Source organism: Polypterus senegalus, chromosome 11, assembly GCF_016835505.1.
Source record: "Polypterus senegalus isolate Bchr_013 chromosome 11, ASM1683550v1, whole genome shotgun sequence".
NCBI classification, from domain to species: Eukaryota; Metazoa; Chordata; class Cladistia; order Polypteriformes; family Polypteridae; genus Polypterus; species Polypterus senegalus.
Window position 1 is genome coordinate 20,114,478 of NC_053164.1, and position 27,703 is coordinate 20,142,180.

Sequence of the window (27,703 nt, forward strand, 5' to 3'; positions counted from 1 at the left end):
GTGGTTCATCTTTTAGGTTGCTTTGCAACGTTTTTATTGTTTGACTGCTGGTTAAGGAGACTAAATATTTAGGCAAGCCGATTATCATTTAGGCAAGCAGGCTAAATTGCCCACTATAGCCTAGTCATTGTGGCCCCCTAATCGTCCCCTGTTTCTAATTGGCTATCTCTTTCTCTCTCATTACTTCACCAACTAACAGCTAATGTGTGGTGAAGGTACTGGCGCAAAAATGGCTGCCATCGCATCCTCCAGTTGAATGCTGCACATTAGCGGTGGTTGAAGTGGCTCCCCACTGACTGAAGTGCTTTGAGTAGTGAGAAAAAGCGCTGTGTGAAGTGTTAGTATTGTTATTAATAAACTCGCTGTGTAAGCCTGTGCTGTAAAAAGCCTCAGCTCCTAAAAACTATTGGAATCATCAGAAAAAGAATTGAAATGCGGAGTCGGAGGTTTTGTTTTGTGAGCGTGCTCATCCCCCTTGTCTATCAGCAGCTAAGCGAGTTTCTCTCTCCTCGGAGGTTTCATTTTGCCGATGTGCTCGCCTCGCTTGTGTATCAGTGGCTAAGCGAGTTTCTCTCTCCTCGGAGATTTAGTTTTGCTGTTGTGCTCATCCCCCTTGTCTAACAGCAGCTAAGCGAGTTTCTCTCTCCTCGGAGGTTTCATTTTGCCGATGTGCTCGCCTCGCTTGTGTATCCGTGGCTAAGCGAGTTTCTCTCTCCTCCTCTTCTTCCGACTCATTAACTTGGGGCTGACTATTTGAGCTTCATGCCGTAGCCTCACACTTTCTGGTTGGACAGACAGACACACACATTTCCACACGTAGACGTTTATATATATATATATATATATATATATATATATATAATATAAGATTTGCTGTGTGTAAGCCCGTTGCTACAAAAAGCCTGGGGTCCTAGAAACTATTGAAATCATCAGAAAAAAAGCTGAAATGTAGAGTTGTCAGGTAATTGAAAGGAACTACTCTGGGTGTCTCTCTCATAGGAGGAATCATTTTGCCAACATAAAAAACTAAAGCGATTAATGTGTTATCCAAATGGTAGCCATCTTCAGACTGCCAAAGATGGCATTGAGACCTGGAAGGGGTAGGCTCAGGAGTGTAGAAACCAGCATTGCCGCCATCCATTCTGCGGAGGTAGGAAGAGAAAAGGCATTAGGCAACAGCACCATCTTCTGGCCTGGAGTGTAACAATCTTTAAATGAGCCTAGAGGTTGTCTCCCATGAGTGTGTGTGTGAGACGATATGTATGCAAATATTTGTGTCCGGCTTATGGAGGATGGCAATAATGTTGAGCAAGTGTGCTTAAAAGTTTTATTCAATTTGTTTCTGCACAGTGGTGGCTGGTAGGAGAAATGTAAATGTGCGGCTGTGACTTTCTTGTGTAATGAAATGAAGTGAAACAAAACGCTCGGCTATTGAAGTTCCAGATTGCATTCCCCACAATGGCTTTGTTTTGAAGCTGCTTTCCAATTTCAGGAAACCACAGGTATTTCCTCCTTTTTTTTTTTTTTCTTTTTTTTTTTCTTTCTGTCAACTTTGATGTCGGATATTTCCGGAACATCAGGTGGAAGGTGCAGGTTGTGGCAGATATGTCTCACAGCACTTTGTGTGTTGTTTCAAGGCAGCAAAGAAAAACCTGCAACTTTTTGTAGTGCCTTACAAGTACCCATATAAACCCAACAGCACTGCCTGCATTTTCGCAGCTCTTTTTCACCGTGTCACAATCTGTTTTCTAACCCGCTTACCAGTTCAGGGTGCCTGTGTCCATCACAGGGTCCACTCGCTATACTAATATACTCTAGTCACACTAATATACTGTAGAAGTGCCCATTAACCTAAGGTTTAGAGTACCAGGAGGAAAAGCCGTGTACACCTGACCTTTATTTTCGGTTTTACTGCCTGCTGTCACACCTCCGCAGCTTTGTTTTTTCTTACATACAACATAAATCTTGAAGAAGGTTTCCGGTTTGCCATCGTATACACTCGGCATCCATTCTGTCAGGCCCCCTTCTCATTAACACAAATAGTATAACTGGCTGCTCCAAACAGGCAATCGTATGGCCACAATGTAAAATACACACACTGAGCAAATTCTTAGGACCACCATACTAAAACTGTGTAGGGTCTCCATTTGCTCCCAGAACAGCCTCATTTCTTTGTGGCATGGATTCCACAAGATGTTGGACACATTCCTTTGAGATTCTGGTCCATGTTGACATGACTGCATCACACAATTTGTGCAAATTTTTTCAAATCTCCCTCTTTAGCACATCCCAGAGGTGTTCTGCTGGACTGGAAAGAGCACTGAAGTCATTGTCATGTTCATAAAGCCAGTTTGAGCTGACTTTTGCTTTGTGACATGGTGCATTATTATGATGGAAGAAGCCATTAGAAGATCGCAGCGATCAAGGGTTGCACATGGTCAGCAGCAATACTCAGATAGGTTGTAGCATTCAAGTAGTGATTGATTGGTGTTAATGGGCACAATGTGAGCCAAGAAAACATTCCTTACAACATTACACCACCACCACCAGTCTGGACAGCTGACTCAGGATAGAGATGGGTGCAGCGATTCATGCTATTGCCGAACTTTGTCTCTTCCATCTGTGTGCCTCAGCAGAAATCAAGATTCATCAGACTAGGCCGCATTTCTCCGGTCGTTAAGTATCCGGGTTTGGTCATCCTGTGCCACCGGTAGCCTCAGCTTTCTGTTCTTAGCTGTTAAGACTGGAACCCGAAGTGGTCTTCTGCTGGTGTGGTCTGTCTGCCCCAAGGTTCAACTTCTTGTGCATTCTGAGATGCTTCTCTGCTCTCCACACTTGTACAGAGCAGTTCTGTCTTCTCGAACCAGTCTGGCCATTCTCCTCTGACCTCTCGTATCACATTGGCGTTTCAATCCCCAGAACTGGCGCTCACATGTTTTTTGTGCCATTCATGAGTAAACTCTAGAGACTTGTGCATGGAAATCCCCAGAGAATCAGCAGTTACAGTCCACCTGCCCCAGTGAAAATCACTGAGCTCACATTTTTTTCCCCCATTCTGGGGTCTGATGTGATTTTGAATTTAAGGTCCAGACCTTCATCCGCATTATCTTGCGCATTGTGCTACTGCCACATGATTGGCCGATTCGATAATTGAATGGCTAAGCAGATGTACAGCTCTTCCTTATAATTTTATCAGTGATTGTGTAAAGCTTGCAGCCATAGGAAAGATTTGTTGTTCGTCCAAAAATTTTAAAGGGTAAGACTGTGACATAAGTTACTTTGCCCTGGAGTGATTCTTGGCTCTGGGTGTGGTACCTCTGTCTCATCATTTGGGATTTTCATTTAGTAAAATATCTCGGGTTTTATAGAGAATGGAGTAAAAAAAAAAAATAAAACGGTGTTGACAAAAGTGCTATGCAAAAAAGGTACATCTGAACACATGATATGTAGGAGCAGATGATCTACAGCAGTAGAAGACTCCCATTGAGGCTACAGTGGGCACATGATCACCAAAAAAAAAATTGGAAAAACTTTGCTTGGTCTGATTAATCTTGATTTCTTCTTCAATGCCCACATGGTAGGGTGTTAGAGTTGACGTAAACTGCACGAGTATGTGGATCCATCCTGATTTGTGTTAACAGCAGGCTGATGGTTCTAGTTTAATGGTGTAGCACATCTGTTCCTAGCAGACATTGCGCCTATTTGATCATTATTTGAATGTCACAGAAGTGACCATGCATATTCCTTTATGGCCATAATATACTTTTTTTAAATGTGTAACATGCCATGTGTGTATCATCTCAGACTGCTTCCACAAACTTGACAGTGGCTTCACGTTACACCAGTGGCCTGCACAGTCTCCAGGTCTCCATCCAATAGAGTGCCTTTAGGTTGAGGTGTTACAGGAGCAATGCACATAAAAGTGTGGCCAGAATATCTGCTATAGTGTCAACTTGGCACGACATGTCTAGGTGATCGTTGATTCTATGTCTTCTATTCTATTCTTGTCAGGCTCTTCTGGAAGCTTTAATAGATAGCTGGGCATAATAAAGTAGCCATTTGAAGAGTTTTTGGGTGTGTGTTTATATAGAAGATAGGAAATTTAACTAAGGAGTGGAGGCCATTCAGTGCATCAAGCCCTTTTGTTTAGCTAATAACTAAGCTGTCCCATATGAGTGTGGAATTCTCTGCTGCTGACAAGCCTTAATTCTGAAAAAAATGTTGCAAACAGAAATTCATTCCACAATGATTCTAATAACGATAACTTCCATACATCCCTCAATCCATCTTCGCCATTCTTGTTGTTTTGGCTCACTGTCCCGTTGGAGGATCCATGACCTGCGACTGAGACAGAGCTTTCTGACACTTGACAGTACATTTTGCTCCTGAATGTCTCAAACTCCTACTTCCCTGCACAGATGCAAGGCACCCCATGCAAGATGCAGGAAAGCTGCCCCAAAACATCTCCAAGCTTCCTCCATGTTTCACGTTAGCTGTGGTGTTCTTTTCTTTGCAAGTTTCATTTTTTTCGTCTGTGGACATTGAGCTGATGTAACTTGCCAAAAAGCTCCAGTTCTGTCTCGTCTGTCCAAGGAACATTCTCCCAGAAGCATTGTGATTTGTCAATATGCATTTTGGAAGATTCCACTCTGGCTTTTTTAATGTTTTTTTCTTTAAACAGTGATCATCTTCCATCAATCCCACTGTCAGTCAAAAAGTGATGAATGGTACAATTGGACATTGATGGACCTTGACCTTGGAGTTCAGCTTGTATTTCTTTGGAAGTTGTGCTTGGCTTTTTAAAGTCTACCATTCTCCCAATCATTCTGCCCACTCTGGGTCGATTTTCCTGGGTTGTTGGCCACAGTCTCATGGACCTTAAATGTTGTGGTAATAATCAAGCCTTGACACAATAAAGAGGTTTGGGGCAGCCAATTGACTGCTGATTGCAAGTGTGATAAGTCAACCACTCTAGACATCATAAAGGTTTGGGGCAGCCACCCCTACTGTATATTATAACCCGGCTGCAAAACTTAAAATATTTGAGCAAAGGTGTTCACAAGATCAAGTCCACATTGGAACTGCCAGACTGGAGGTAAGCTGGCGGCTTTGAAGGGCCGTAGAGGAAGTGAAGTCATCGGGGCTGGAACTGGAAGTGATGTCATCTCTGGTGCTGGAAGTAGGTTGGATTTCCTGGGACTGACCTGCAAGGAACTGAGAAAGACCGTCAGTACACTCTGCTGCCCCCTGGTCTGGTGTGTAGTATTAGCATTACTCAAGCCTTTTAGTTGCCTCCTATTTGCACGTGTGTGACACAAGAAAAAGGTTCATGCAAAATGTCTTTACAGACAAGAGCCCACAACAGAACTGAACAGGTTAGGAAATATGGTGGATATATAGTTGAAAAGCAAAAAGAGGAGGGATCTTGGGACTGGAACTGGAAATAAGGTCATCGGGCTGCGACTTCTTGGGATGTGGAAATTACGTCATTAGTTAGGTGGGCTGGAAGTGATGTCTTCTGAGGTGGAGACGGAAGTGATGCCGTCCTGAGGGCCAGGCAGAATTTTCCGCATTTGGTGTGAGGGGAGATAAGAGAACCGGGAATTACCTTCTTCTGAACCCTTTAGCTACCTCCCATGCGCACGTGTTTGACAACGTCCTAATAAAATTTGTACCTGTTGTCCCAGGAACATGTCTACTTGAAAATGGTCTTCTAGCCATTAAACTTGCCTGTCTGTCATTTTCTTTCTGATCTACACAGACAACTCTCTCCTTCGTTTTCTCTGGTCCATATTCAGTATGGGACACCAAGTAGCCAAGTGACGACTTTTCTCCATTTAAATCGGCTGAATGACTGATTGTACGATTGGAGATGTGTGTGATACAAATTGAAGAAAAAAGCTAGTTTGAAAACTCACTCAAATCCAATTATTTATCTTTTCTAGAGCTACCAACTAATGTGCACGGGCCCTCTTTGAATATCTTTATAGAATGAGCAACATCTGATCTCTTTTCATAGCTGTTTTGCTTTACTTGATGACATATCAAAGACTTGCAATACTCAGGGGACAATTGCTTTACATCTAATCACTTCAGGAGGCCTTTTCATTGAGCTGTAAGGGTACCAACACGTTTGTCCATGTCTGTACCTGGGATAAAGGAATCGAAAAGAGCTGGCAGTACAGCCACTTAAACACCAGGAGAACATGCCTGTGATGTTGCCAGGAGTTGAATTGGACTCCTTCAACCCAGTGTCAAACTTTTTCAAACAAAGTAGGCAGTCCCTGGGTTACGTACGAGATAGGGACTGTAGGTTTGTACTTAAGTTGAATTTGTATGTAAGTTGAACAGGTACATTATTTTAATAAATGCTATTGTTGACCGACTGTAACCAAGTGCTCTGCCAATGAATGATGGAGTTTCACTTCTCTCTGACCTTTTTATTATTTCTACTTTTTTTTTCAATGGTGATGGTTTTTCTCTTCTTTACTGTATCACCAGCACTTGCATCAGATTTGTGTTTCAGAGACATTGTTGAAGGGTGAAGACAAAAGGTTATGATGAGCTCTTCTGCACAGCACTGTACACGCTAGCACAGCAGGAAGGCACCCGTCATCAACACGTCTGATGTACTGACAAGAGACATGTTATGTGCGTAACTGTACAAGTATGCTTGCTATTCAAAATGAATGGGGGCATCGACGGGCAGTTCATTACCAGCCCACCTCACAGTCACCTCCACTACAGTATGTTGCCTGCAGTGTCCGCCCACCGAGAACAAACACGGTGCGGCCAAAGGCAGGTAGTGACTCGCCCCCATTCAATAGGCAGCCATCCGATGCACACTACAATACTACCCCCGCCGCCCCGTTCTGCAGCCGTTTGTGGTGGGCGGGTAGTTAAACTGCCCGAGGGACACTACAGTGCACGATCACCGAAATTACCCCCTTCCAGCCTCTATCCAGCCACCGCTTGCAGCATTACCAGCTGCCCACCGAGAACGAACGGGGCAGCCGTGTGTAGTGGGCGGGTAGTTAAACTGCCCGAGGGACACTACACTGTGCGGGCAGCGAAATCGCCCCGTCCAGCCATCGTTTGCAGCGTCCCCAGGCTGAAGATGACAGAGCGGCAGTTACTGAGGCGCATGCGTTGCAGCTGCGGCCCCGGTTGGATGTCCGTAACCTGGGGACTACCTGTAATACCTTTTAATTTTTTTACGTTATTAATTCTTTTTTTAATAATCAATAGTTGTTGCTTTACTTAACTTCAATTTCTGTTTTTGTTTCGTATGCTAGGAATATATGGGAATTATTTTTCTTTTCTTTCTAGAACAAATCGTGGAAGAAGCTGAAGACCATGGTGCAGTGGTCACCCTTTGTTGTCTCCTACAAAAAGCGTTACCCCTGGGTGCAGCTTGCAGGACATGCAGGTAAGCTGAGTGGGTTCCAGGCAGGGGAGGTGTGAAGTTCATATAGAACAAAGTCAATCACCAGACCACAGGAGAACTAACAATGCCATTATGACATACGGAGTGGCAACCATCCTTTAAGTTGAGAGACTTGTCACCACAGTTTTCAATGATATTAGTCAACTGACATGTGGGGTCTCCTGGAAGACCAGCACTCATAAATGGGACAAACCATTTGGGTTCATCAGAATTAAAATTGTGCTCAGAAGACATTGAGAGCAGAATTGTGAAAAGAGAAAATCCTGCTGAATGCACCCAACTGCCTCAATGACAATTTTGGATTGAGAAATTGATATATTTTGGAAAATTGTAATGCTTTTTTCATTTTGGGACCACACTACCCTTTTGCTCAGTTATTAAAATGCTGGAAGTTATTGTTTAAAAAGTGCAAAATGTGCTTCACTTTAGAACACAATCTCATGTGGCAAATGTATATGCTGTATACAGGGATGGACAAATCTGTAGTTTGGATGCTGAGGACTACCAGTTTTAAAATTACGAACAACCACACTACAGACTCACAAAGCCTAGTAGACTACCAGATGTTTTGAATCTTTAGTCCATGCAATATTTTCCTAATCAAAAACAAATGACTAAAAACACAAGACCCAGTTCTTCAAGCATGACCTTAACTTGTGTGTTACTTTTAGAGAGTGCTGCTTATAGCGTGCCAGACCTCCTGGTTTATAGTTGCCATGTGAAGCCTGCATGTAGACTGCAACACAATATGTGCACACTGTCAGAGACCAAAATGTATTTCTACTTGTGGCGACCCATTCGATTGGCAAATTCATATGTTCCTAGTTAGTAGGTGGCCATATTTGACCAGTATCACATAACACTTTCACAGCGGAGAAAGCAAGACTCTTCTGATGGATGAAGAGTTGTGCCAGTTCTTATTTGCTTTATGTGAGGGGGAAAAGAAGAAGGTGGCGTGTCAGACCGTCAACCAAAAACGGCAAAGGGGAGGACAATTATAATAGTCTCGCAAGTGGGTTGCCTACATGATGAACAGATGCACTTCAGATATTCTTCCTTGCCCACTGGTGATCTGATGCATGATATTCAGCACTTCACTCATCATTTTGGCACCCACCTAACCAGCCCGTCCTCAAAATGCACCATTCTGGATACGTGGCAGCGTGTGTGTGTATTGTTGTGTAGTTAGAAAAAGAAAAAATCGGTGCAAGCCAACTCTTGTTGCCTCCTCTGACATCATTTCTGCTCTGTGGCCCTCGCAACCAGTGTGGGTGCATCGGGTATCTACCACGCACTCACTCACTTGTGTCAATATAGCAAAACTGTGCGGCAAGTCTGTAGAGAAGGGGTGTCGAACTCCGGTCCTGGGGGGCGCAGTCATTGTAACCATCTTCTTAATTAGTGTGCAGTTTTTCCAGCTAATTAACTTCTTTTGCCTTAGGGCTCATTTATACTTCACGCTCAGAACGAATACACGTACGCATCATGGCTGCCACGCGTTTCCAGCGTTCATTTGACACGTCCACTTGCAGCTTTACAACCCGATGAGAATGAACGGGCAGCCGTGTGTGGTGAGTGGGCAGTGAAACCACTTACTGCTGGGAGCCGCCCGAGGGACTCTACACTGCGCGAGCAGCGAAATCGCCACCCTCCAGCCTCCGTCCAGCCACCACTTGCAGCTTTCCCAGGCCGAAGGTGACGGAGCGGCAGTTACTGAGGTGCATGCGTCGCAGCTGCGGCCTCGTTCGGAGGTCGTAGGTCGGATGTCCGTAATTTCGGGACTCCCCCTCGTAATGACACGACACATTTTAAAGGTCTCACCATGTTCTGTGCCATCTTTTTTTTTTTTTTTTTGTACCTTCACAGCATCACAACGTACGGCGGCGTATTTGAGCCATAGACAAAAAAAAAAAAATACGGACATAGTGAAAAGGTGTGTTTTGTGATTAAAGTGGAAATTCCAGCTTTAATCTCGAAACGTCCATTTGAACCTCGTAGTTTACTTTATCATTAAAGTAACCGTCATAAACGTCATCTTAAAACTGTTAATCGCTATGCACTTCTGGGGCTTCCTCATGAACTGACAGCAGCAATTGCCACACAGAAAACATTAAATGTATGATATTCCAGCTCTCTGCACATTTAGAATCCTTAGATTTATTCCTTATATCACTTTCATGATGAAATGCATTAAACTATGTATGTTGCATTTTACAGATAAGTTGTTAACTTCATTTAAATAATGAATACTGATAGTAATTACACATATGAGGTGGCACGATGGCAGAGCGGTAGCGCTGCTGTCTCACAGGGAGTCACGTCGCTGGTGTTACCAGCCTGGAGTTTTCATGTTTTCCTGGTGGGTTTCCACAGTGTGCTCCTGTTTCCTTCCAAAGACATGAAAGTTTGGGGATTTGGTGACGCTAAAATGACGCCAGTGTGTGTGTGTGTATGTGTGTGCTTGTGTTCACCTTGCAATGAGCCAATGCCCCGTCCGGGGATTTTGTTTCTTTCTTGGGCCCGATGCTTGCTGGAATGGGCACATCCCTGGATTGATAGATGTAATCATTAAACATCCTTTTCAGAGATATTGTAGCAAGGTGTCCTCAGAATTTAATGGATGTTTCAAGCAATTTACAGCACAGCGAAGCCAAACGTTTTCTCACTGTGATGATATCTCATAATGCCACCTGTTGGAATCTTCCAGATATATGTATTCGCACAAATAAAACAGTACAACGCTTGATAGATAGATAGATAGATAGATAGATACTTTATTAATCCCAAGGGGAAATTCACATAATCCAGCAGCAGTATACTGATACAAAGAAACAATATTAAATAGTAATAAAAATGAAAAGAATTAAAAATAAAATTAATGTTCGCATTTACTCCCCCGGGTGGAATTGAAGAGTCGCATAGTGTGGGGGAGGAACGATCTCCTCAGTCTGTCAGTGGAGCAGGACGGTGACAAAAGTCTGTCACTGAAGCTACTCCTCTGCCTGCAGATGACACTGTTCAGTGGATGCAGTGGATTCTTCATGATTGACAGGAGTTTGCTTAATGCCCGTCGCTCTGCCACAGATGTTAAACTGTCCAACTTTAATCCTACAATGGAGCCTGCCTTCTTAACAAGTTTGTCCAGGCGTGAGGCGTCTTTCATCTTTACGCTGCCTCCCCAGCACACCACCGCGTAGAAGAGGGCACTCGCCACAACCGTCTGGTAGAACATCTGCAGCATCTTACTGCAGATGTTGAAGAATGCCAACCTTCTCAGAAAGTATAGTCTGCTCTGACCTTTCTTACATAGAGCATCAGTATTGGCAGTCCAGTCCAATTTGTCATCCAGCTGCACTCCCAGGTATTTATAGGTCTGCACCCTCTGCACACAGTCACCTCTGATGATCACAGGGTCCATGAGGGGCCTGGGCCTCCTAAAATCCACCACCAGCTCCTTGGTCTTGCTGGTGTTAAGGTGTAAGTGGTTTGAGTCGCACCATTTAACAAAGTCCTTGATTAGTTTCCTATACTCCTCCTCCTGCCCACTCCTAATGCAGCCCACAATAGCAGTGTCATCAGCGAACTTTTGCACGTGGCAGGACTCCGAGTCATATTGGAAGTCTGATGTATATAGATTGAACAGGACCGGAGAAAGTACAGTCCCCTGCGGTGCCCCTGTATTGCTGGACACAATGTCTGACCTGCAGTTCCCAAGACGCACATATTGAGGTCTGTCTGTATTGCTATTGCGTAGCAGTAGCGTCCACTGGAGCATGTGTTTCGTCACGTGAAGTATAAACCTGGCCTTAGTTTTAATTAACTTGACTCACCCAAACAATAATGACACAAAACAAGACCACACACATGACCAGCTCACCTGTGCCCACCACACAAAATATCTGGAAATAAAAAGAAGGTGAAGATCTTGGTACGGCTGATCTCTCAGGTCATCAAAACATTTTGATGGTCTTAGAAAAACCAGAAGATCAACAGTTTTGGAAATGCCTGCTGTGGCAGAATGAGAGCAACAAGTGGAATTAAATAACAGGTTTAACTAACAGCAAGAATTGGCTTCTCATTAAGAAACTGGCTGGTGTTTGAAGCCCCAATTCAGCTGGTTGTCTGTCAATTCATTTCATGTCTCATTTCTGTTTGGCTGCCATTTAATGAAGAAAGAAATCTATTCAGAGTACTGAATCCTTACCAACGGGGATATTAAAATGAAGGAAACAGAAGTTAATAGGCAGAGAAACCTGGTCACTGATTAGGAAAAGATTTAGATTGAAAACCTGCAGCCACTGTGGCCCTCCAGGCCCGGAGTTTGACACTTCTGCTGTAGAGCAAGCCATCGTGTCGACTGTAAAGCAGTTGGGGCAATGACAGAAAGAATGCCAAATGTTAATTGTATCCCATCATTTTTTTTTTACCAAAATGTAATACAAACTTGTATTAATAGCTGGGATACTGGAAGTAGACTTCCAGGTTTGCAAAGCTGGTATCCCAGCAGTGTACAATATGCAGTTCAATTTGTCGACTCTGATATACCATGACTGTCAAAAAAAATAACTTTCTCTTGAAAAATACCAAACATATCCTTTAATACACAACTACAACCCTAAAAAATATATATGATCAAATTGGTTTTGATAAAATATTTCACAATTCAGAGTATTAATTGGGGAAAGATATTTGTTCATGCTTTTATTTGTCAGTTGGAGAGAAGGAGAAATTGAGATTTGGTATCTTTGCAGAACCACAACACATAGTGTTCCACATACAGTTGTACCTTGAGATACGAGTGCCCCAACGTACGAGTTTTTTGAGATACGAGCCGTCACTAGGTCGATTTTTTTGCCTTGAGTTACCAGCCAAAATTCGAAATATGAGCCATCAAAGAGCTTGTCGCCACACATTCCGAGGAACTGACGACGGAGGAGTTAGAACATTAGAACAATCTAGACGATAACAGGCCATTCAGCCCAACAAAGCTCGCCAGTCCTATCCACTTGTTTCCTCCAAGAAAACATCAAGTCGAGTTTTGAAAGCCCCTAACGTCTTACTGTCTACCACACTACTTGGTCTCTTATTCCAAGTGTCTATCGTTCTTTGTGTAAAGAAAAACTTCCTAATGTTTGTGCGAAATTTACCCTTAACAAGTTTCCAACTGTGTCCCTGTGATCTTGATGAACTCATTTTAAAATACAAGTCTCAATCCACTGGACTAATTCCCTTCATAATTTTAAACACTTCAATCATGTCACCTCTTAATCTTCTTTTGCTTAAACTGTAAAGGCTCAGCACTTTTAATCTTTCCTCATAATTCAACCCCTGTAGACCTGGAATCAGCCTAGTCACTCGTCTCTGGACCTTTTCTAGTGCTGCTATGTCCTTTTTGTAGCCTGGAGACCAAAACTGCACACAGTACTCCAAATGAGGCCTCACCAGTGTGTTATAAAGTAGAGCAGAACCTCCTGTGACTTGTACTCCACAGATCGTGCTATATAACCTGACATTCTGTTAGCCTTCTTAATGGCTTCTGAACACTGTTGGGAAGTTGATAGCTTGGAGTCCACTATGACTCCTAAATCCTTCTCATAAGGTGTACTCTCGATTTTCTGACCGACCATTGTGTATTCAAACCTCACATTTTTACTTCCTATGTGTAATACTTTACATTTACTGACATTAAATTTCATCTGCCACAAATCTGCCCAAGCCTGTATGCTATCCAAGTCCTTCTGTGATGATATAACGGATTCCAAATTATCTGCTAATCCACCTATCTTGGTATCATCTGCAAACTTAACCAGCTTGTTACTTATATTCCTATCTAAATCATTTATATATATTAAAAATAGCAGCGGCCCTGTGAACACCACTCTTAACATCGGCCAGTTCTGATGAGGTTCTTCACACCATCACCCTCTGCTTCCTGTGTCTGAGCCAATTCTGCACCCATCTAAAAACATCACCCTGAACTCCCACTTCTTTTAACTTGATGCCCAACCTCTCATGTGGCACCTTATCAAATGCTTTCTGACGGAACTACAGGCACAGCAACATACGGAGGGAGGTTCTGCAGGAAATCGGTATCGCAGAGGCGGCGGAGGAGGAGGTTATGTCTTCAAGTGAGATAAAGGAAGTGTTTGCAATGTGGGAAAAAGTTTCCAACTTTAAAGAAAAGAAACACCCTGAACAAATTGCACCTGATCGTGCAGCGGCGCTATTTAATGACACTTGCCTAACTCATTTCAGAAACATTCTAAAGGGGAGGACTAAAGAAAGCTCCTTGGATAGGTTTCTGTTGAAACACCCTGCGAATGAAAGTGACGAAGACGTGGCAAAAAAGAAAAAAAACTAGTGAAGAAGAAAATTAAGTTAAGCAAAACTGAAGTGAAAGAAAAAAACATAACAATACGCTAATTAGCGTCACCAACATCTGTTTTTTTCTTTAGATTCTCTGTTATGTATTAGGTTTTATTTTGTTTGTATACAATATTTCATTATAAATATATTTTTCTTATGTTAAAAACATTTAACAAAAAATTGGGGTGGTTTTTTGGGGGCTGGCACAAATTAATCTCATTTCAATTAATGTCAATGGGGAAAATTGATTTGAGATATGTGCATTTTGGCTTACGAGCTCGGTCACGGAACGAATTAAACTCGTATCTCAAGGTATCACTGTATTGTGTTCCTGTGCCAGTAGGACTTCTACTCCATAAGTGTTTTTTTTTATAATCAAAAAAAAGATGAGACGAGTGTGGGTAGACTGCTTCCCTATACAGGGTTGGTTCCTGCCTATCACAAGGTTTTCACTTTTGTTTCTAGATTTTTAAACCGTTTCTTTTAACTTACCCAGTTGTTTGAAGCAGTGCAGAGTAGGGTGCCTGGAAGAGATGGCACAGCACCTTCATGCTAATGTGCTCCCAGTGGTTTTGTGCGTGCTGAGGTTTGGATGGCTGTCGAGCTTTGTGCGTGCACAAGTATGAAAGAAGCCATTGCTGATGAGTTGCCATGTACCTGCAGGGGGAAAGAGAAATTCAGTTGCCAACAGAGAAAGAGTGAATCTCTGAGTTACCTTTGGGCCCAGAGGGCAAGTACTTAAAAAAAAAAAAAAAAAGGTTACCCGTACGAGGCTGAGGAAGGTGCCTGGATGGCAGGACTCCTTGAGCGTGTAGGCGTATCCCCTGGAGGGCCGCAATGGCTGCAGGTTTTTGTTCTAACCCGGTTGCTTAATTAGAAAGCAATTCTTGCCAATAATTTAATTTAATGGCTTGTTAGTGCTTTAGCTTTGCTATGTCAGGTCATTCTCATATCCTAGATTTTCTTCCCCTTTCTAAAGATATCATCCGAATGATTTGAAGGCTAAAATGGAGGAGTAATTCTCAGTCCTTCACTTTTTTCTCTTCACGTTCCTTCCAAGTATTTAATTAAACCACACAGTGCATGATAAATACACGCAGGTATAAATGGAGAACTGCTGGTCTCTTGTCATTTGCATGTCATTGCTACTTAGGAGCAATTAAAAACTAAGACTACAGCTGTTTAAGACTAAAATAAGCAATAAGGGTTCAAAATCTTAACGAGCAAGACAACTAAAATGAAGCAGAAGTGTTACTTGAGCAATAAGTGCTTCTTATTAATCAACTGGGTTGGAGCAAAAACCTGCAGCCACTGCGGCCCTCCAGGACCGTGATTGAGGAACTCTGCCTAAAATGGTAGCAGTGGCCTCCTTGAAGTATGAAATGTGGCAATCTGCGCTCCCATTGGCAGGGATTGATGGAAACTCCGCTTGGATTAGTGGCAGAAATGCTAGAATGGATCTTCTTCTTCATCTTTCAAAGGTGCTTTTGCTTCTGTACAGCAGTGTCCCCCTGAATAGTCGCAGTGTTGGGGGTGCCATGAAGTCACTATGTGGGTTTGTCAGTGCGTACGAGGGCGCCTTCTGATTTATCTGATGAGAGAAGGTTGTGCAGCGCTGGGAGTTGAGGAGACCTCCAGTTTACCTGTGAAGTGAAGGTGTGATGTGCTCTACAGAAAAATGGATTCACAAGAAGTAGAAGCAATTTCTGTTACAACAATTCTGAGTAAATCCACAAAAAATAAAAAGAACACACTGCCTTTTGTTGCAGCTGGTTATTCCTAAGTAAGATCTGATGATACTGTTTCTTGGATGAAATCTCATACAGTGGATGGTTCTTTTGTTACAACTAAACAAATTTTTCTTCTTCTCATGTGGCCAAAATTTTTTCGCAGTCCTGTTGCAAAAGATTAAACACTGAGTCACTTCCTGATTGATCAGTGGGAATTAAAACAATAAATTGACTCACGGGGCGTATAACAACTGAGGATCTGAAGCTAAAATTTCCACAAAACACCAGGAGCTAGTAAGCCATTTGGATTGAGTCACAATACATTTTTTAAGCCATGTCCTTTTTTGTCATCTTCGTCTTCTTTTTCCTTAGCTATTCCCATTTTTATATGGGGTCGGTAATCTTAGTTTGACTTGTCAAGTGCTAATCGTGTAGGTTTCAGCATGGTTTTTATGGCTGGAGGCCTTATGACTCTCCCAATTTTGTGCCATTTTCAAAAGCCACTTGGGATCTGATGACACCGGCTGAATTTGCATAAGCCCTCTGACATGTTTTGAAGCTTTCCGGAAAATCCATAGGTCCTTTTTGGGGAACTGGAGGATCCTTTTACGGGTCAGATGATGTTAGACATCATAGGCTTATCTGTCTCTCCATTTAATCATTAAAGTCTATTTATGTGGATCTGCTTATCAGAGGTCCATAGTTTGATGGACTCGTGGCTCTGGCTGTTACCCTGCTGACTGCAAAGCAGCTTGTTGTGCCTTGTGACACAGGTTGACACTGTAGACTTACTGTCATTGGCTCAAATACCCAAGATTCGTAGTTAGTTTGGAATGAAGCAGAGCCGGTTGGATACCAGGTTGTGGCATTCGTTTTCGTTTGACCCTCATTTAAAAATGCGTATCTTAGAAATTCCATAGAATTAATGGACATCCATCTCTGACATTAACTCCTTCAGCTGAGTGCCATTACTATAATTGATTTTATTCATTTTGTTGGCTACATGCATTACTTTATTATAAAGTACTTAAACTCCACTTCTTTCTGTTTTTGTGTCCCAATTTTACAGCAAATTTGAGAATATAGATTATACAGTATGGAGACGGAGGACAGGGGTCAGGTGGAGAACTTTGTTTCTTGGTGCAGAGAGAATTGTCTGCATCTTAACATCAGGGAAACTAAGGAACTGCTTATTGACTTTCACCACACCAAAGAGCCTCTATGTCTGGTCAGTAATCAGGGAGTGGATGTAGAGGTGGTCCACTCTTACAAGTACTTTGGGGGTCCACATTAATAACAGGTTGGACTGGTTTCAGAAGACAGAGGAGGTATATAAGAAAGGGGCAGAGCAGTGACATCTTTCACATATTCTACATCGCTGTGGTGGCCTGTGTAATTTTCTACTCTGTGGTGTGCTGGGCTGGTACCATCACTTCAAGAGAGACCTACCAAATCAACAAGCTATTTAGATGGGCAGGCTCAGTTATGGGACACACTCTGGACACACTCTGGATGTAGCAAAGGAGAGAATTAAAACAAAACTGAGTGCCATTATGAACAATGCTGCACATCCTCTCTCTGACACACCAAATCTGAGGACATTCCGTCAATGAATTATTCAGCAGAAGTGTGTCAAGAAACGCAACTGAGGGCCCTGCATACCAACAGAAATACGCATGTATAGCGCCTTACTGGAACTATGAAGTCAGAAGTTTTCCTTTCTTTTTATTTTTTTGTCCCTTTTAGTCATTCCACTGTGTGTTGAGACCATAGTGTGTGTATGTGTGTGTATATATATATATATATATATATATATATATATATATATATATATATATATATATATACATACATACATACATACACACAGTTGTGGCCAAAATTATTAGCCCCCCTGGAATCATGAAACATTTTCCTAAACTTCTTCCCAAAGTTTGCAACATTGATGAAACTTGATATAATCAAACATCCACCAGTGCTATTTACTAGCTTTTGATACATTTTGTAATATAAAATATATTTTTAGTCTTGCTTTATATCAAATATAGTAAAAAATGGGGTGGTCAAAAATATTAGCCCCATGTTAATGTTTGCTTTCAAAACACACCTACACTAATTAACCAATCAGCTTTGAAACCACACCTGTGCAATCAATTGGCTTCCTAACAACACTCAATCAGCATAAAAAGACTCCCAAGGAACAGGACTCTTGAACACATGAGAGGGACTACTGTTACCGATCATGCCAAAGACAAAGGAAATCAGTCTGGAGCTCAGAAAGAAGATAGTAGAGGCTCATGATAAGGGGCAAGGCTACACTGCCATTTCCAAGCGATTCACAGTGTCTAGAACTGCTGCACTTTGCATCATTGCCAAGTACAAGGAGACAAATTCTGTTAGAAACAAACCTGGCCGTGGCCGTAAGCGCAAGATTTCAAGAACTCTGGAGAGAAAAATAGTCAGAGGTGTCAGCAAGGAACCCCGGACATCTGCCAAGATGATTGTTGCTGACCTGGCCTCTTCTGGAGTTGTTGTTTCAAGGAACACAGTTGCGAGGGCTCTTCACCGTGGTGGGCTTCACGGCCATCGTCCCAGAAGAACCCCTTTACTCAAAGAGCGGCACATCACAGCCCGACTGAGGTTTGCCCGTGAACATTTGAAATGTAAAGATGATTTTTGGAAGTCTGTGCTTTGGTCTGATGAGACTAAACTGGAACTGTTTGGGCACATGGATGTTGCTTATGTTTGGCGAAGAAAGGGACAGGCCTTCAACCCTAGGAACACAGTTGCCACAGTTAAACATGGTGGTGGGAGCATCATGCTGTGGGGCTGTTTTGCAGCCTCAGGCACAGGGAGCCTTGTTGGTGCATGGCATCATGAAAAAAGAAAATTATGTTGACATTCTGAGGGAGAATATGCAGAAATCTGCTCGTAGTCTAGGCTTAGGTCGTCGCTGGGTCTTCCAACAAGACAATGACCCAAAGCATACATCAAAATTAGTTCAACGGTTTTTCAAGGATACCAAAACCAAGATATTGGAGTAGCCCGCACAGAGCCCAGACCTCAATCCCATTGAGAATCTGTGGCGAGTGCTCAAAGTGAATGTCCATGCTCGGAAACCACGCAATTTGGACCAGCTAGAACAATTTGCAATGGAGGAATGGACCAAAATCCCTCGGGAGACCTGTGCTAATCTAGTAAAGACCTACTCTAATAGACTGTTGTCAGTTATGGCTCAAAAAGGGTACAGTATTGACTATTAATGGGCACAGGGCTAATAATTTTGGATGTCTCATTCTTGCCCTTTCTTGTTTCCACTCAGTGTGTCAATAAAATATCCAAACTACAATTAGTGGACCTTGTTATTTTGGACACAGATACGCTTTAAAAAACAAACATTTGTTGTTAATGGTCATTTTCATATTGGAATCAGGAGTGTTGCCTAATTTCTAAGGGGGGCTAATAATTTTGGCCACAACTGTATATATACATAGATAGATAGATATATATATATATATATATATATATATATATATATGGCTTCTGTTAAAAGCCAAATTTCAAACCCCCCCGAGGAGAAATAAAGGAGCTTCTGTCCAAAGAGCATTCACATTGTGAATGTGTAAAGTGTCTAAAATTACATGATGCAATATTGTTACCTCTCTTACAATAAATTATTTCAATTAAGTTATTTATTTAGTTATTATTTATTATAACGTATGTAAAATTCTGTTAATGGTTTTTGATATTTATGAAGTCCTATATTATTACTGTCATTCTTTTATTCTTCAAGGCACAATCATTGGAGCAGAATAACTAAGCGTTACACTCCATATTGTACTGTATGTGTAATTTGCGTGTGACAAATAAAATTTGAATTGAGTAAGTAGAAACCCCATTTATATACACCCAAGTCCATCTGTGGAGTTCTCAAATACCATTAAACTGCGCAAAAAAGAGTGTAACATCATCATCATCTGCCGTGAATCTGAAAACAAGAATGAAGCTTTTGTCTCCAGAGATTGTACTACCGGGCTTAGCAATGTACGTTTAGATCATCAACATAAATGTCCTGAATTCTGAAAAAGGTGATTTCAGTTGAGAGAAGGAAAATGTGATCACTTGAGCACTCACCTTGGGATGTGCAATAGACATGCGCAGACTACACATTTATTAACTGTAACCCGGTTAAGGGTTTACATGGCCAGGTAAGAAGGTTACATGTGGAGAACTCTGCATCTATTAATGCGGCTTCTCAGAGACCAATACACCCAGTTTCTCTAACTGGAGTAAGAATGGCATTTCTGAAACTGGGTTTCTGTGAATAACTGAGTTATTAAAGTGCATGTACACTAACTGTTGGTGTTGAATAAGTACAATGTTAAACAACGGGTGACACCCTATGTAATGGCAAGGTTGGTACCAGACCACACAGTGGGTGTGTTGTAGTGTAGGACTAACCGGGATCAGATTTGTGTGAAGTCAGACATGGAGCCACAGACACAAAAATGGTGGTATTTCCAAAACAAAAGTGGGCCTTATTTACAGGTGCAACAAAACTACAAAAAATATCCCAATCTAAAATAGTGAGCAATATATAAAGTGAAGTTTCAAGTCCCCAAAAATTAAAAAATAATAATAATAAATACATTTTATTTATAGTGCCTTTCCCATGCTCACGGCTGGGTATACAGTATATAGCATTGTACAAACCAAATAAATAAAGAAGATTAAGACAGTAAATTCAGAGAAAGCCTAACAGACAACAGAATTGATGGTCTGCACACACACATGCAGGTTACATGAGCATCTTGACAGAGAGGTAAACTGAGAGAAGGGTAATAAAGTCAAGCAGAGCTAAAAGCCTTCCTGAGCAGATGAGTTTTGAGTTGTTTTTTAAAAGAATTCATGGAATCAGCTGATCTGATTAATTTCGGTAGGTCATTCCAGAGTCTGAGCGCTTGCTATACAGCTGAAGGCCCTGCTGTCACCCATGGAGTGTAGATTAGTGTGGGGCACAACATGATTGCCAGAATCAGAGGACCTTAGTGGGCCGGCAGGCACAGAGTGATGGAGAAGGTCACTGATGTAGTTTGGTGAGAGGTTATAAAAATAAAGACAAATATGTATATACACAAAAACGGTAGTCTTCCTAAATGAAGAAAATGTGTTCAGGAAGAAACTACAAACACAACAAAGTCCAAAGAATGCCAAAAATATTTACAAGGAAAAAAAAACAAAAAACATTGTACAGTATTTACAAAATGAGGCACAAGCCGCTGTTTGGTATACTAATCGAACGAACTATACCGACACACTATCCACACCAGATTGAGTCAAAAATACCAACCCTTTTCTGGGCAAAAGTGCCTCTTATAGTCGGAAAACAAATCTTTAGCCAATCCCGCGACACGTTGCTCCCATTCACCAATCGCGACTGACGCAGGTGCTTTGTGCTCAGGTGCTCCTCTCAACCTTTGCAATGCGTTTAATAAATAGGCTGGCGGCGACGCGTGCGCGCGCGCGCTTGAGCGAGCACGAGCACGAACTCGAACTCGAACTCGAACTGGAGCGCGTGACACGCTCCTTCAGAAGAGCAGATACGCACTACAATTTGAACTTTTTTTTTTTTTTTGGTTGGGAATTCCCTCCTAACACTAATGCATACACGCACGCACACACATTCTTAACTAAAACGCTTCGCACCTTTCTTTTCCAACGGCAAGACTAAAGGGCCGCCTGCTTTTATGGCATTGTACAAGCAGCGTCCATCAGCAGGCTTGACCTGGAGGCGCGCTCGACCCGTCGCCGTCTTCCCGCTGCGTGAACCCGCCGAAGACAAAGCTAAAATAACTGCGAAGCGCACCCTGCACTTAACGACTTAAACGGGTAAGTGCTTTATCTTTTCATTTTACGACACATGTCAACTTTAGCCTATTACTAGGAATTTTTCTTTCTTTGAAAGTGGTAATGCCTGTTAGGCGGATTACCACACAACCCTTTTAAAGGGCCAGTTTTTGCCGGCCCTCATGTATACTTGCACGTAATTCCGACCCCAAAGAAAATCATCACATTTTTTTTAGTTTAGAAGAAGTAGCTACTCGTTTACATCATCACTGATGTCTCAAATTCACCTATACAATACTGAAAATACCTATAACACATTATTGTTAAAACAAAAAATATATGCAAATAAAACCACTTTTTTCTGAATCTTAGGAGGAATTTCATACACTTTGGCTGGGCAGCTTCCTCATATTCAGGTAAAGAGCTGTCCTTTAGTTTAAACCTCATGACTGGCTTTATGGTGATGACTGTAAATGTGCTGTTTCAGGACAAGCAGTCCAATTCTTTCACAGCTAAGACCTCTTTTGCCGTCTTTTCATTCCAGGTAACTTCAAAGCAGGTGATTTTGGCAAGATTCTGAAGAAATACTGCAAATGTGAACACCTTTGCTTGGAGTCGCTTATGTCTGACAGCCTTAAGCCTTTTGTGCCCGGCTATTTCGGAGTAGTCGAGCGAGATGGGGAGACCTACAACCAGATGGAAGACCTCCTGGCTGAGTTTGATTATCCCTGTATCATGGACTGCAAGATGGGTGTACGGTGAGCAAAGGGAGGGAGGCAGGCATAATAGTGGGTTTAGGTTGATTTAAACATTATATTCACTTGTCTGATTCATGTTCTGTTGTTACCTGTCCATGGACCTTGCAGTATTGCATTTTGTCTCAGGGCAGAGAAAGATTTGTCTGCCAACATTCACCCAGACTCAAGTTGGACAATCCAGTTTGTCCTCTGACATTACAGGCCATTGAGACCAACAAAGCTTGCCACTCCTATTCACCTGACTCTTCCTAAATGCCATTTTCAACGTCCCTAAAGTCTTGCTGTCCACTTTTTCATGTGTCTGTGTTTTGTTGTGTGAAGAAAAACCTTCTCAATGTCAGTCAGTCATTTTCCAACCCTCTATATCCTAACACAGGGTCACCGGGGGTTTTGTCTGCCGGAGCCAATCCCAGCCAGCACAGGGAGCAAGGCAGGAACAAATCCCTGAGCAGGACGCCAGCTCATCTTCCTAATGTTTGTGTGAAGTTTATCCTTAAGTTTCCAACTGTGTCCCCGTTTTAAAGTCACAGTCTTGATCCACTGGACTAATTCCCTTCATAATTTGAAACACATCAGTCTTGTCTCCTCTTAATCTTCTTTTGCTTAAACTTCTAAAAAAGGTTTGTCTCTTTTAATCTTTTCTCATAACTCATAACTTTTTCCACATACCTCATGACTTAAGTCAAACGTTAAACAAAAAAATATATTGTAGCCTTCACCCCTCCCAACAACACTTAGCTTCAGTTTCAGGCTCTAGGGCACAGGTCAAATATCAACCAGCCATCCTAATGACAGTAAGTGAGCTCTGTTAACATTTTCAAAGTATTTTTCACTAAAATGACAGGGAATTTGCCTGGTCTGTTTAGGGTAGCAAAACGTGTGTGACTCTTGGGGGGAAAAAGACTCTGTGACCTTGAGGGCAGGCACCAAGTACAGCCTGTCCTGAAATCAGTCAGCCACTGGCCTAGTCAGTGTGGTAGCAGAAAGAGGACAGTAGATGTTGTCTCCTCATCATTAAGTACAGTCAGTACAGTTTAAACACACAAGTGGAAGTTGCATCACAGCCTGTGTATGTCTGCATTTGGAAATAGTCAGTGAGAAAACATCTTAGAATTCTTAGCTTTCAGGCTGGCTTTCATTCCAGCAAGTATCCAATCAGTTGGCCTTCCATTTAGCCATGTTGCTGATGTCTAGTTTACGTTTTCTACATTCTGCACAATTTCTAGGGTCTACTGAGGCACACCATAACACAACCGCACAGGTGTCGGCTATGTACATTCTCTCAAATTCTTAGGACCACTATACTATCGCTGGTTAGGACCTAATTTGGCTCTTCATGGCATGGATTCCACAAGTTATTGGAGTCATTCCTTTGAGATTCTGATCCATGTTGACACGATTGCATCCCACAATTTCTGCATATTTGTCAGCTGCACATTCATGCTGTGAATCCTCCCGTCCTACCACATTGCAAATTCAGATCTGGTGACTGGAAGGTCACTGGTAAACACTGAACACATTGCCATCTTCATGAAACCAGTCAGATGACTTTGCCTTTTGACATAGTACATTATCATACTGGAAGTAGCCTTTAGAACAGGGATGGCCAACTCTGGTCCTGGTGGGCCACAGTGACTGTGGGTTTTCATTCTAACCCTTTTCTTAATCAGTGAGCAGTTTTCACTGCTAATTAACACCTTTTCCTTTCATTTTAATAGCCCTGTTTTTAAGGATTAAATCCTCTGAATTGATTTCTTTCTTCATTAAATGAGAGCCAAACAGAAATGAGATTTGATACGAGCCAACAGACGACCAGGTAAACTGGAACATCAAACTCCTGTTAATTTCACTCCAACCAGTTTCTTAATGAGAAGCCAATAACTTGTTGATGTTCTCATTCTGCCACAGCTGACTGTTGATTTTCTATTTTTTTTAAGACCACTGTCAAGATATTTTGGTGACCTGAGCAGACTAACATGACCGAGACCTTCACCTTTCTTTATTTTCAGGTTAGCTGGTCATGTGGTGGCTTGTTTTGTGTCTCATTGTTTGGGGTCTGAGTCACGTCATTTAAAACGAAGGCAAAACAAGTTAATCGGCAGCAGAAACAGGTCACTAATTAAGAAGATGGCTAGAATGAAAACCTGCAGCCTCTGCGGCCCACCAGGACTGGAGTTGGACATCCCTGGTTTAGGAGATGGGTCAGTTATGGCCATGAAGGGATGCATGTGGCCAGCAACAATACTCGGATAGACCGTGGCATTCAAGTGATGATTTATTGGTATTAATGGGCCCAAACTGCACCACAAAAACATTCCTTACACCATTACAACACCAGCACCAGTCTGGAATGATGACACAAGGCAGGTTGGGTGCATGGATTCATGCTTTTGTAAATTGTTCCAAATTGCTGTATGACCAAACCATCTGTGTGCCTGAGTAGAAATGAAGATTCATCCAGACAGGGTACATTTTTTCAGTCTTCAGCTGTCCAGTTTTGGTGGACCAGTATCCACTACACCTTCAGATTTCTGACAGGTGTTCTGCTGTTGTAGCCCGTGTCCCTCAATGTTTGACATGTTGTGCATTCTGAGATGCTTTTCTTCCACCAGAGTTGTACAGAGTGGTTATCTGAGATACCATTGCATTTTTGTCAACTTGCACCAGTCTGGCCATTCTCCTCTCTCATCAACAAGACATTTTTGTGTACAGGGCTGCCACTCACTGGATGTTTTTTTTGCCTTTTGTACCAATTCTAAGTAAACTCTAGAGCCTGTTGTGCGTGAAACTCCTGGGCCGTCAGCAGTCATAGAGAAACTTAAGCCAACAACCACGCCACGGTCAAAATCACTTTTGTTTGTAATTGTGAATGTGTACCTGCAGTGGACTGGATGCCTGCACCAGAGTTGAAGTCTACCTTTGTGTCTAATGCTGCTGGAAAAGGCTTCAAAGTACCATGACCCCAAAGTGGCTTTGAGAGTTTTATATTTCATTAATTACAAATTGTCCAGAGAATGTAAAAAAATGAAATTTCCTGATCTGGACTCTAAATTTCTGTGAAACAATGCAGAGTTTTTTGTTTGTTTGTTTTTTTTTTTTTTTTCATCCAAACACAATGCAATGGCATCACAGGGTCTGTTCACATGTGCCTTAGCAACCCAATTGTTCCCAGAAACTTGATTTCTAAAATGATATGTAAACACTTATTCCAGTTAGAGAGGGTTATTGGCGTCTTGATAACACACATCGATTTCTCTGCAAATAATTTGACTATGTGGCCATGTAAACCCTTATGTGAATTATTGTTAAGGATTCTGTAGTCCTGTGGGTGGTGGGCTGGTGTTAGGGAATGCATTCCCAGACGAGTTTATCCATTCCCGGCAATTCGGGAATCCCGCATGTCATTCCTGCGAATCCCGGGCTCCCGGGAATGACACAGTGCAAGGGCATCTCACATGTGAACGGTTTTAGAACGAGCGAGACTTATTATTAATAAAACTACTGCAATATGTTGACCCCAATAAAAGACTGACCTTATCTACAAGCAGTTCATGCTGTCCTATAAGTACATGTATCTAGTTAGTTGCAGTAATAAGAGTGTAGAAAGCACAACGTGTTGAGCGTGCGGTCATCCAGGCGAGAGCGCACCTTTGTGTAGAGTATGGCAGCCGCTGAGAAAGCACGCTCTGCCTCCACTGAAGTAGGCGGCACAGTCATCAGATACTGATACACTTGTTCTAAACAATGCCCGCGCTTGCCGTTGCTCTGTAACAACGCCATTTCAGGTTTTACTGATGCATCCAGTTTCTTGTCATCATTCTGTGATGGCAAGTTTCTTGGCACAGATAATGTGGATGCAACAGACTGACGCATTGCAATTTCGAATTGCTGTTCAAAGCTGTTGTCTGATGAAGTGCAAGCTGCAGCAATGGCGCCACCTTCGTCCGGTGTTGTGCCACTTAATTATTTTCAACTACAGTGATCCCTCGCTATATTGCGCTTCGACTTTCGCGGCTTCACTCCATCGCGGATTTTAAATGTAGGCATATCTAAATGTATATCACGGATTTTTCGCTGGTTCGCCGATTTCTGCAGACAATGGGTCTTTTAATTTAAAGTACGTGCTTCCTCAGTTTGTTTGCCCAGTTGATTTCATACAAGGGATGCTATTGGCGGATGGCTTAGAAGCTACCCAATCAGAGCACGTATTACGTATTAAATAAAACTCCTCAATGATATGTGATGTGCTTCCTGAGCGGTGCTTGATTGTTTGCTTTTCTCGGTCTCTCTCACTCTCTCTGACATGCTCTGCGCCTGACGGAGGGGCTGTGAGCACAGAGGGGCTGTTTGCACAGAGGATACGGATGCTACTCTAAAAAATGCTGAAAGACTACCTTCACATTGCTCCCTTCTTTGAGGCTGCTTTATCGCGGTGCGCATACTTAAAAGCCCAACAACACGTATTGATTTTTTGATTGTTTGCTTTTCTCGCTCTATCTCTCTGACATTCTCTGCTCCTGACGGCGCTCGTTTGAAGAGAAGATATGTTTGCATTCTTTTAATTGTGAGAAAGAACTGTCATCTCTATCTTGTCATAGAGCACAGTTTAAACTTTTGACTTAAGGGTGTTATTTCATGTCTAGAGGGCTCTAATAATGTTAACAGTGTGGGAGAGTTTATAAGGGTTTAAAATATATAAAAATAACCATACAAACATATGGTTTCTACTTCGCAGATTTTCATTGAGGAGGGATTACTGTATAACTCTGTTATTTCTTAATCGATTTTTATACTTTTACACGCTATATATATGCAAGCTTGACTTTATTCCCGGATATGAGAAACATCCGGGCTCCCGGTAATCGGGAATGGATTCCTTAGCTGGCACCCTGCCTGGGGATTTGTTCCTGCCTTGCGCCCTGTGTTGGCTGGGATTGGCTCCACCAGATCCCCGTGACCCTGTGTTAGGATATAGCGGGTTGGATAATGGACGGATGGATGGATGAATTCTGTAGTCTACACATGCCCGTTGCTCTCTGTCGGCCTACGCATGTGTTTGCTTCACATTCGCTTGTAGTCAGCCAGGGGAGAAACATCCACAAAGTACACTTCTGTTGGCCAATGTTCAGGTGATTGCATTATCCCTTCTTCTGGCTGAAATAATCCATCTCAATATTTCAGAAATCGTGCTCAGCAATCTCGAGAGCAGTAGGGTGCCACTTAAAAAGTAATGTGTGTGTTAAGTAGTTTGATTACCTTTTAAAGTTACAAGTGACCTAACAAGATTTATCTAACTGAAGTCAAAATAACTGTTATGGGTGTTATGGGTATGCAATGCATTCTCCCACTCCCTCTCTGACCAGCATTTAATATTTTGCTTCTTGTAAATGTTTTTTTTCAAAAGGTGGTGGTCTGCTGTAACACTTACACTGCATGTATAAATGACCACAAATGAGCTATTGCTCTGTCAGAACAGGGCGTCCGCTGGTGTAAATTCTGTACTTCCCTTTGCAGCAAATTTCATAAAACAAAGCTTTTAACAAATGCATCCTAAG

At 42.2% G+C, this 27,703-nt stretch overlaps 1 protein-coding gene across 3 annotated transcripts in view; it reads left to right on the plus strand.

The window, feature by feature from the left end:
- itpkcb (inositol-trisphosphate 3-kinase Cb) overlaps nucleotides 1-27,703 on the plus strand; it is a 215,559-nt gene that overhangs the window by 167,863 nt on the left and 19,993 nt on the right. For all 3 annotated transcript variants that reach the window (XM_039768129.1, XM_039768130.1, XM_039768131.1), the window contains 2 exons: nucleotides 7,330-7,429; nucleotides 21,935-22,148. In XM_039768129.1, coding sequence (XP_039624063.1) covers nucleotides 7,330-7,429; nucleotides 21,935-22,148 — 314 coding nt within the window. The remainder of the gene's footprint in view (nucleotides 1-7,329; nucleotides 7,430-21,934; nucleotides 22,149-27,703) is intronic.